Raw genomic sequence first — 11,898 nt, 5'->3', positions numbered from 1 at the left:
TTCGTATGTAGGTCTAGACTACATTTATATTAGTTTTGGCGTGTACACTGCGCAGTCACATGTGTTTATGCCATCTACTCATTGGCCGTTTATTAGTATAAACTTATATTGACGAGGGCTAGACAATCACCTCTTAAGGGGGTACAAATAACTCGCATGGGGCTTATCTGGATGCCAGAATCCACCTGCCACTAGCCGGTTATTATTATGTGAACAACGTTGTAAATAACATAATGACTAAGTTATTGTAAACGGTAAGATTTCTATTCATCCTAAAAAGTAAAGGCATACATAGATTTTTTATTGGAAAAGAAAAACATAAATATTAAGATAACTATGATTGAAGTGATCAGTTTCAACCATGATATGTATCTAAACTTCAGTGTGGCATCTAGCCACTTTTGTTTTCTTTAACTGGCGTCCCATCTAGGTTGGAGATCTCGCAGCTTTCTAGTCTGGAATGTTTAAGTACCGGATTGAAGGGTTCAGTTGCTTCATACATACCGTTAAATTGTTCCTCCCATTCTGGCTGACGATGCCATCCGGCACTCTCTTGCCCAATCTCGTAGGTATTAATCGAGCTTTTTTAGTAGAGTGTGTCGGTGGAGAGAAGTAAGTTAGCCTTTTAAAAACGGACACACATTTTTCTTCTAGGATGTGCAGTGCCTTCTTCGTTTCAGCGTTTCGCCTAGCTTGAGTGCTTTCTTCTCCCGGGAGTGGGTGTCGGGTAGATTCGACCGTTGCCACGCCTTGCCGGGTTGGAAATTTAAGCAAACCGTGAGCAGTGGAAGCTATTGCACCAAACTTCCTGAAGAACTTTCTTCCCAATATCACATTTGTGGTAGTCACGAATTTAATGACATAAAAGTCAATGATCTCACTACGGAGGTAGGGTTGGGCGCCTACCATGATCGTTGCCTTGAGTTTGCCCATGAGTTCTTCTGTAGAACCCGTGATCCCGGAGATGATAGCGTTAGAATGCCTCATTTTTCTTCCAACACATTTTGGGAGTTGGGAAAGGCAATGGGCATACAAGACATCAACCTCACTCCCCGTGTCAGTGTACATTTCGTTGACTCAAAAACCGTCTATCAAACCGTCAATCACTACCGGTGCCTCCCGAGAGTATCGTGCCGGTAGTTTTGGGAATGTGATTGCGGCATCTTTCCAGGAGCTACGTGAAACGAGCTCATCTTTTTCAATGCTAATCATATTGATGATGACCTTGTCATTTGCTTTCTCACACTTCTTGCCGTCTTCCTTTTGTCAGCTGAGTGTTTTGTTTGGATCAGCTTTTTTGAACTTCCGGCCTTGCAGCAAGTGATTGAGTTTGCCAGCCTTTATTTTTGCAATGATCTCACGCATTAACGCTTTACATTCGTCAGTATCGTGGCCGTTATCTTCGTGGAATTCACAATATTTATCTGATTTCTGACCTTCCCATTTTTCCAATGGTGTCGAGCGAGTGAATTTGGCTTTCACCGGCTCCGTTAGCAGTATCTCTCTTGGGGTTTTAGTCAGGCTGTCGATTAAAGATCCCTTATCATATGGCCTTAGGTTGCTTTTGTCATGTTTGTGACTGTCATGGCTTTTGTCGTGGCTTTTATGGCTTCTATGATAGCTATCACTGCATCGGCTACCGTCATGACGGTGCCTGCTATCACTTCTTCTTTCATCGTCTCGCTGCTTCTCATCTCGGTGGTACCCGGCTTGCCTTTATCGCCCGGAATACTGGTATTGCCTTGTTATAGTCACAACGTCCCTGAATGTACTCGGGATGTTCCACTGAAGTTTAGCGACAAGCGACGTGTGTGCTTCTTTGTCTAGGCAAGTTATGAACCCGGAAATATGCTGTGTTTCCGGGAGCCCTGGGATTTTTTGGCACTCCAACATGTACCTTGTAATGAAGCTTTCAATTTTCTCCCCTTGATACATTGATATTTCGTGGGCATACAGGTGTGTGAACATGTGCCGGTGAAGATTTTGATATTGCTTGAGAAACTTCTCTCGTAGGTCTGCGAAGCATGTGATGCCGTTTAGTGGCAGTTTAGCGGACCATTCTCTGGCGGCAGACTGCAGGACAGTTGGAAAGAGATGGTATGTCACATCATCACTCCAATGTTAGGTTTTCATGGCGCCCTCAAAGATTTGCAGGAAATCATCCGGGTCAGCAGTGCTATTGTACACCCCCCAAAGTGACCGGTATGACGATGTTAGCGGGAAGAATGCAGCTGGAAATTCGTTCACAAAGCTTCTGGATGGTAGCCAACATCTTAACCGGCCGCTTTGATTTATTACCAGTGTTTAGGGAAAATAGATTCTCAAGTGCGGTACCCTGGACAGCAGGTTGTAACAGAGAATGTTTGTACGCCGGTGGTGCAGCCTGCACGAGGAGCTCAGTTAGACATGCATTGGCGGCAGCTTTGGTAGCGTCGTCACTTCCTGTGCCAATGTTTGGCAGAGGACTGGTCTTCAGGATGTCGAAGTTTTGCAGCTGTTGCCTTCCTGCTAGATTGGTACCATCGCTCAACATGGCCTTCAATTTTTCGATTACTTGTTCTTCGACGTCGGCTGAGATCATCTTGATGATCATTTCGGTGTCATCATGAGATGATCCGATTCCGCTCGAACCCCCGGTTTTGGGACCAGAGATGCCGAGATTCAATCTTCTCCCGCCAGTTGGTGATTTCTCCCGTGTGTCTTTGTCGCCATCGAAAACATTCATCTCGTCATCTGAAGTGTTGTCGGAGTGAATGTGAGCGATTGATTGCTTCTGAGGTTGAGGTGGTTCCACCGTTGGCGAGCTTTCTTTGTTCAAAGTTAGTGGAACGTCGTCAGACGTTCCTTTCTTGCTTGCCGTTTCTCTGCCTGGTTTCACTGTATTGTTCGTACCTTTAGGTGGAGCCATTTGATCAAACCAAAATCGTTATAGTTAAATAGATTTCGGATTTGAGTGCTTGATTTGTGAAAAAGAGCGGAACGAATGTTTTAACTCCAATAATTATCCAAACCCCGATTTGAATTTGGTTTTCAAGGGCGTAAAACAATCGATGTGATTAACCTTATTCGATTGGGATAGAATAATTTAATATCTTAGGGTAGAGATTAACTCCGATATCAATCAGAATCTTTATCGGAATTGTATTATCTGCTGGAGAGATGTTACTGTAATTAATTTTGGCAGAGTAACATTAATGCATCCAGTGAATGAATGACTTTGTTCGTGTATTTATAGGTGCTATGAGGGAATGGTGACGTGGCACATGTCCCTTTCATGGTTACAACAAACTTTTCTAATCCCGAGGGTTGACGTGGCACCTATCCCTTTCATGGGGATAACAAGCAGATCCTAACAAACTTTCCTAGATTCGTGGGCTGACGTGGTATGCAGCTTGTTTGTGTACTTGCTCCGGGATCATGTACTTGTTCCGGGATGGTGTACTTGTACCGAGATAGTGTGTTTGTTCCGGGACAGCGTGCTTATTCCGGAATGGTGTGCTTTTTCTGGGACAAGACACCTAAATCGGGAAGACATGGTAGTTCCGACAGTGTGATAGGTCCTTCTAGGTTGCTACGGATGGATGCCATGTTCAGGCAGGAAGGTTTTGCCTAATGTTTATTCCAAGTATTTCTTCTCAGTATTGTTATGGCCAGGCAGGACCGTTGTCGGTTTATAAGTAACTTTTGTAAAGGTTGTCAGATGCTCGACGTTCATTCGTCCGGGTTGGAACTTTATGTAGCATTCCGGTAAGCGTTTGTTAGGTATGTTCTCTCCCGGATGCACGCATAAGTAACCTTCTGATCAAGTTACTAAGGTGAGGCAGGGAAGACGTTCCTTACCCGAGATGGTTCATGCCGGGTATACTCTAGCCGGGATACTACTAATAGTGTGCCCTTTTGAGACGGATCATTATGCGTATCATCAGGGAGTATCTGTCTAACCTATTTTTTTCATTATTTCTAAGTTATAAATAAACTATGATATATCCCCAATTTATCACCAAGTGTGGGATTCCAGCCCCAAATATGCTTAGAAGCTTTGTCCAAATATTATCAACTCTAAGTGTTGGATCGTCACTTTTGTGCACCCCGAACATTGTGGACATATGTCTTGACTAGATTCATACGCCTAAATTAAGTTCTTTAAACTTAGGAAATCATATATAGATGGGATAGTTTGTACTAGTGATCATTGACATGTGAGTTCAGGACTATCGTGTCTAAATCGATATGTGAGATGATTTTTTCTCATGAAAGAATTCTATTATTGAAGAGTCACATACTTCAATTGGTACAAGAAACTGAGACGGCCCAAGTTAGTAACAAAAAGATTGGATTGTCACTCTACTGTGTTATTGGTGTCGACCGACTTCATTCCATTGTAGGATAGTGATGGGAATGTGGCGATTCGGGTATCTTATCCGGCAGTATCTAAAGGAGTTACTAATCAGCTAATCTAGAGTTATTGTGGGTTTAAATAAACATAGTTGATGGGTTGACGAGATTGGGTTTATCAATCTTTGAGTGGGAGATTGTTATGGGTGAGGATTAATCAAGATATGATGTCAAAAAATCAAGTTCTGGTCGTTAGCATTCTCGTGGATTGCGAGCATAAGCTCGTAGGGCACGAGGATGTACTGAAACAGACCGAGAGCTCTCGCTGAGAGCGAGGCAAGGATCTCAGGTTGCGAGGCATATTTTAGATGGCTTGTGGATAACGAAACATTTCTCGCGGATCGCGAGACCGTGTCGGTCAGAATTTGTACGCGACTGGGATTCCTCGTTCGTATCTCGATAAATATATCCCTTGTAAACTGTAACCATGTGCGCGAAATTTAGAGTAGAATATTTCTAGGTTGTGCCTAGTAAACCCTTCTCTGTATTTGGAGTTGAGATATAACCATCCTAAATTCCGTATCGTTTATCTTTATTTATAGTTATGCTTTAATTATTTGTTTGTCTATATGCGTATGTGATCGTGGTAGATCGTATTTCTTGGTTAGGGTCCTCACGAATTCCTAATAATTATTGATGGTGGTGTGATTGATTGCGATATTTTGTTAAATTGTTGTCATAAGATACATATGTATATCTTAATTAGTTTCGACCAACAGTTTACGTATGATTTGAGACCTTTTTAAATATAAATAAAAGAAGGATTTTGCTAATGACAGTCTTAAAGGGTTTCGTTAACGTACATAAAATACTTGTACAATTCTGTAACCGCCTCATAAAAGTCAACGTTAACCACTATTTACAACTCCTTAAAGCACGGTAACGACAGCCCTAAGGGCTGTTATTAGCAAAACCCATAAAAGAAAAAGTCGATATTATAAATACTTTTAAATATACTAAACTTCTCTAAATACTTTTTATTGTCACTACCATCCCCTAAAAACTGGTAACCAACTATGGTTTTTTTTTTTTAAAAGCTAAATATATTATAACTCGAGAAATCTCAACAATACAATAGTGTTCGTACGGTATACAAAACGTAAAGATGCCGATTTATAACTCTTGACTTGTATCTCACTAAGCACAATCGGAGGTGAGCAATTTGTCTTCTTGAAAACCTTTTGGTTTCTATTTTTCCAAATGAGATAGCAACTCGTCCATTCAACCGCTTGCCATATTTTGTTACCCAATTCGGAACATTGAAGAGGACAAAAACCGCGTAGAAGGTTCCCAAAAGATAGATTGACAGAATCGAAACCCCACCAAACTAGAATTTTTTCCCAAATGACACTAACATACTTGCATTCAAGTAATGAATGTTTGACCGATTCAACATCATCATCGCAAAGAGGACAACGAACGGAGTGAAGATCTATACCCCATTTGTCAAGTTCGACCAAAACGGGTAATCTTTCCCGCTTTGCCCTCCATACGAAAACGCCCACTTTTTTTGGTTCAAGATTATTTTTCATAGTCGCCAAACAATTCGCATTTGAAGGATAATTTTTCGCCATAATATTTTTGGTTAACTTTTGAGTAGAGAATTTACCGCATCCACTTAACTTCAAAAAACAAGAGTCTTCTTTTCCCGGATCCATTGACATTGATGCTAATAATGTCTCCAAATCGTCTAACTCGCCTTTTGTTCGACCCGTAACCACTCGTGACCAATCCCACTTCAAAATCGGCTTTAGATCAATCCATGAAACTCGATCCGCCACCTTTACATTGGGGTTCGGATCAAGTCGCACTAATCTTTTGAAATCCTCCTTTAGCGGTTTGCCCATGAACCAAGTATCATCCCTGATATCTGCCAAAAAGTCAAGTTTTTACCCCTGATATTGAGCCCTGAATCCATAAAGTTCCAAAATTTTTCACCAAAATAATTGTTTTTTCGGTTAATTTTGTTGATAAATTAATTACAAAGGCGATGCAAAAAGAATCAAGTAAAATGGAGCTAAAACGAAGAATCTTGAGCGAAAATGGTGAAAGACATTACGACCAAGGAAATCAAGTTACGATCCAGGAAACAAGCTGACCAGGGCAGGCCATACGGCTTGCCATACTGCCTGCCATATGGCCTACCATACGGCCTGCTAGTGTGAAAAATGGCCTGCCATACGGCCAAGTCAAACGGCCTGGCAAAACGGCTGACCAAAGCAAACGGGCAGCAAAAACGGCCTGCCATACGGCTTGCCAGCCGTATGGCAGCTGAATCCAAGTCTATTTAAAGGGTCTATTCCATTCATTTCAACACACACTCAATTTGTACTTCACTTTATATTTTCAAGTTTTTTAGTTAGTTTTTAGTAGTATCTAGCTTAGCTTTTATTTTCAGGAGGATATCCCGGCGAGTCCCTGCGATCTCGGGCAGATTTCTTCAGCCTTTTTAGGTTTTTATCCAAAATGCTTGTCTTCTTAATTAAACATGTATTGTTACCATTTATGTTTAATAATGCGTTCCGATATTACCATGTTAGCTTAATTACTTTATGTTTCCATGATAGAAGTTTGGGTTAGTGTAGTTATGTTAAATTAGTACGGTTTTCGTTGTTATGCTGAACTTGTGATTCCGATAGATTTGTATGCTAGCATCTTAAGGATTGACCAACCTAGGTTGTGATAAAGACTTGTCCACCTTTATGAAATTAGCTACTTCATAGGATTAAGACCCATGGTTATACTATATCTGAAGATTCTATGAACTCGGTATGGCAGGAGTTCCCGAGAGGCATCTAATGTGCTTTTAGGACACGGAACCTAGGAATTGAGACATGAATGACCTAGTATGCCTATTGACTGTTCCGAAGAGACCTCTTAGGAGCTGTTAAGATCTAGTTAGTACCTTAACTGTATGACCCACACCTATTGCATGTTCTTGTTTGATTGTTGCTCTAGGATTAAGTCATATTAAATGTTTAGGTATCTATCAGGTTTGTATCTGCTTTACTTTCAGTATATCAACTGTAATGTCGTATAATGTTTGGATTGGTATGACTCATTAGTATGATGAAATGGTTGCTAGTTTTCATTTAAGGTTTTGTCAACTTAACCCGACGGACTCCTTCCGTTTGTGATTAGTGTTCAATCAACATGACATGTTGTTATTCAGTTAACTAAACTGATAACGAGGGTTAGGATTAGACCTCAACTAACTAATAAACCTAGTGCTTTACTAAGGATAACCTCCGAGGTATAGTTACATTTCAATTATACAACTAAGTGACATGCTTTTCACTACTCAACGAGAACTCAGAGAGTCTAGAGATAAGTAGGTATGTGTAATTGGCTCATCCAACCAGATCTACACCATTCCAATCTTAGCTTTAACATTAACATAATTACCTTTCCCTAGCCCAAACCAACACTTGGTCAACATTTCCCTGATCTGCGTACTCCGGATATCCTTCCACCTTCTTTACTTTTCCGTACTTAGGACTATTAGCTTAAAACCAACTACTATCCTTTATCTAGGTAATTTAACCAAAGAAAATTATCCACTTGATCTTCAATTCATTAAACCATTCAAAAGTACGACCCTAGGTTAACTTACACCTTCTACCTTAGAAAGTTAAAAGTAAATTTAGGCTCCGCAAAAATATAATAATAAACCATTGTTCGTACTCTGACCAGCTGATTCTGACGCCTTGCGACCTAACGACACTGCACGAATAAAACCGTCTCTTTCGGTTGTAGTGACCCGAACTTTTTCATGTTTATATATATTAAATGAAATTGATATATACATGATTAAATGTTTCCAACATGTTAAACAATCAAACTTGTTAAGACTTGATTATTTGAAATGAGTGTCATGTAGACAATTGACCACCCAAGTTGACCGGCGATTCACGAATGTTAAAACTTGTAAAAACTATATGATGATATATATATGTATATATATATATATATATATATATATATATATATATATATATATATATATATATAGTTAACATGATATTATGATAAGTAAGTATATCACTAGGTATATTAACAATGAGTTATATACATAAAAATGAGACTACTAATTTAAGAAACTCGAAATGATATATATAACGATTATCGTTATAACAACGTCTTACTAAATACATATGTATCATATTAAGATATTGTTACACTATGTTTAACATGATAAAATGATAATTATATATATCATTAAGTATATTAACAATGAACTACATATGTAAAACAAGACTACTAACTTAAGAATTTCGAAACAATATATATACGTAACGATTATCATTGTAATTGTATTTTAACATATATATATGATGTTAAGATATATTCATACACCATGTTATCATGTTATCATGTTAACATAACAATTTAACATCTCATTTAAGTATAATAACAATGAATTAATTACATTTAACAAGATCGTTAACTTAAAGGTTTCAAAACAACACTTACATGTAACGACTAACTATGACTTAACGACTCAGTTAAAATGTATATACATGTAGTGTATTTAGATGTATTAGTACACTTTTGAAAGACTTTAAGACACATATCAAAGTACTTCTACTTAACAAATATGCTTACAATTACATCCTCATTCATTTTCATCAACAATTCTACTCGTATGCACCCGTATTCGTACTCGTACAATACACAGCTTCTATATGTATATACTATTGGTATATAAACTTCAATGATTAGCTCCTTAGCAGCCCATGTGAGTCATTAAACATGTGGGAACCATCATTTGGCAACTATCATGAAATATCTCACAAAATTACAAAAAATATTATAAATCATTCATGAATTATTTACATGAAAACAAACTTACACATCCTTTATATCTAATCCATATACCAACGACCAAAAATACCTAAAAACACTTTCATTCTTCAATTTTCTTCATCTAATTGATCTCTCTCAAGTTCTATCTCCAAGTTCTAAGTGCTCTTCGTATATTCTATAAGTTCTAGTTTCATAAAACCAAAGAACACTTTCAAGTTTGCAAGATTACTTCCAAGCTTTCTAATCCATTCCAAGTAATCATCTAAGATCAAGAAACCTTTGTTACTTACAGTAGGTTATCTCTCTAATTCAAGGTAATACTCATATTCAAACTTTGATTCAATTTCTATAACTATAACAATCTTAATTCGAGCAGAAATCTTACTTGAACTTGTTTTCGTATCATGATTCTACTTCAAGAACTTTCAAGCTATCCAAGAATCTTTTGAAGGTATATCATTTCTTGTCACTTCCAGTAGGTTTACCTACCAAACTTAAGGTAGTAATGATGTTCATAACATCATTCGATTCATACATATAAAACTATCTTATTCGAAGATTTAAACTTGTAATCACTAGAACATAGTTTAGTTAATTCTAAACTTGTTCGCAAATAAAGTTAATCATTCTAACTTGACTTTTAAAATCAACTAAACACATGTTCTATATCTATATGATATGCTAACTTAATGATTTAAAATCTGGAAACACGAAGAACACCGTAAAACCGGACATACGCCGTCGTACTGAAATCGGGGGCTGTTTTGGGTTAAAAAATAAAATAAAAAGTATCTTAATCTTTGAATTGGAAGTTTTTTTTTCTGGAAAAATGACATTACATATGAACATGATACTATATCCAAAAATCATGGTTAAACACAAAGTGGAAGTATGTTTTTCAAAATGGTCATCAAGATGTCGTTTTTTCGACGGAAATGACTACCTCTTTAAAAAATGACTTGTAACCTATATTTCCGACTATAAACTTATACTTTTTCTGTTTAGTTTCATAAATTTTAGTTCATTATGAAACCATAGCAACTTGAATCACTCAAAACGGATTTGAAACGAAGAAATGACGGGTAAAACAAAATTGGATAAACTTGCTAGTTTTAGCTACGAAAATTTTGTAACAAATCTAGACTAAACATATCATAACTAATTTATATTGTATTATACATATTATGTAATCTTGGGATACCATAGACATGTATACAATGTTTTGACATATTATATCGACCCATCTATATATATTATTTGGAACAACCATAGACACTCTATATACAGTAATATTTGAGTTAGCTATACATGGTTGATGTTGATTCCAAAAATATATATACTTTGAGTTGTAATCTAGCCTGAGACGTGTATATACTGGGTCGTGGATTGATTAAAGATAATATATATTGATTTATTTCTGTACTTTTAACTGTGAACAACTAGTTGTAGGTTACTAACGAGGACTGCTAACTTAACAAACTTAAATCATAAAAAAGTAATATAAAATGTTGTGAATATATTTCGATCATACTTTGATATATACGTACACATTTGTTATAAGTTCGTGAATCGACCAGTGGCCAAGTCTTACTTCCGGCAAAGTAAAAATCCGTGAAAGTGAGTTATAGTCCCATTTTTAAAATCTAATATTTTTGGGATGAGAATACATGCAGTTTTATAAATGTTTTACAAAATAGACACAAGTATGCGAAACTACATTCTATGGTTGGATTATTAAACCGAATATCGCCCTTCAAGTCTAGTAACCTAAGAATTAGGCAAATGACCCCTAATTGATGCGAATCCTAAAGATAGATCTATTGGGCTTAACAACCCCCATTCAGGTTATGGATGGTCTAGTACTTCGAGATTATTATACAGACGAGAGGTTCTATTTTGGGGATATTCTATGCATTAAGTTAACAACGGTTACCAGTTGTTCAACATATGAATGATTTTTATTTCTATGAAGTTTGCGAAATGCCTGATATGAGATGCGTTTATAAAAATGAAATCTTGTGGTCTATTATTATGATTTGATAATATATAGGTTAAACCTATAACTCACCAGCATTTTTGTTGACATTTTAAGCATGTTTATTCTTAGGTGATTATTAAGAGCTTCCGCTGTTGCATACTAAAATAAGGACAAGATTTGGAGTCCATGCTTGTATGATATTGTGTAAAAACTACATTCAAGAAACTTATTTTTGATGTAATATATTCTTATTGTAAACCATTATGTAATGGTCGTGTGTAAACGGTATATTTTAGATTATCATTATTTGATAATCTACGTAATGCTTTTTAAGCCTTTATCGATAAAATTAAGGTTATGGTTGTTTTAAAAATGAATGTCGTCTTTGAAAAACGTCTCATATAGAGGTCAAAACCTCGCGACGAAATCAATTAATATGGAAAGTTTATAATCAATATGAACGGGACATTTCAGTTGGTATCCGAGCGTTGGTCTTAGAGAACCAGAAATTTGCATTAGTGTGTCTTATCGAGTTCGTTAGGATGCATTAGTGAGTCTGGACTTCGATCGTGTTTACTTGAAAAACGATTGCTTAACATTTTTGTTGGAAACTATATATTGTTAACATGTAAATATTATGTGATATATTAATCTCTTAACGTGTTTGATATTGTGTGTTAGATGTCTACCTCTAGTACAAATGCCATCAACTCACCTAA

At 37.0% G+C, this 11,898-nt stretch overlaps 1 protein-coding gene across 1 annotated transcript; it reads right to left on the bottom strand.

Moving 5' to 3' along the window:
• Positions 1 to 5,441: 5,441 nt before the first annotated feature.
• On the bottom strand, positions 5,442 to 6,643 carry LOC139901375 (uncharacterized). Its single transcript, XM_071884095.1, has 2 exons — positions 6,517 to 6,643; positions 5,442 to 6,265 (listed from the first exon to the last, which is right to left on the bottom strand). The coding sequence occupies exons 1-2, from the start codon at positions 6,641 to 6,643 to the stop codon at positions 5,442 to 5,444; spliced, it is 951 nt and encodes a 316-aa protein (XP_071740196.1).
• Between the last annotated feature and the right edge of the window lie 5,255 nt (positions 6,644 to 11,898).

The sequence above is a fragment of the Rutidosis leptorrhynchoides genome, chromosome 3, assembly GCF_046630445.1.
Source record: "Rutidosis leptorrhynchoides isolate AG116_Rl617_1_P2 chromosome 3, CSIRO_AGI_Rlap_v1, whole genome shotgun sequence".
NCBI classification, from domain to species: Eukaryota; Viridiplantae; Streptophyta; class Magnoliopsida; order Asterales; family Asteraceae; genus Rutidosis; species Rutidosis leptorrhynchoides.
This window is presented reverse-complemented; position numbering and strand designations above follow the sequence as displayed.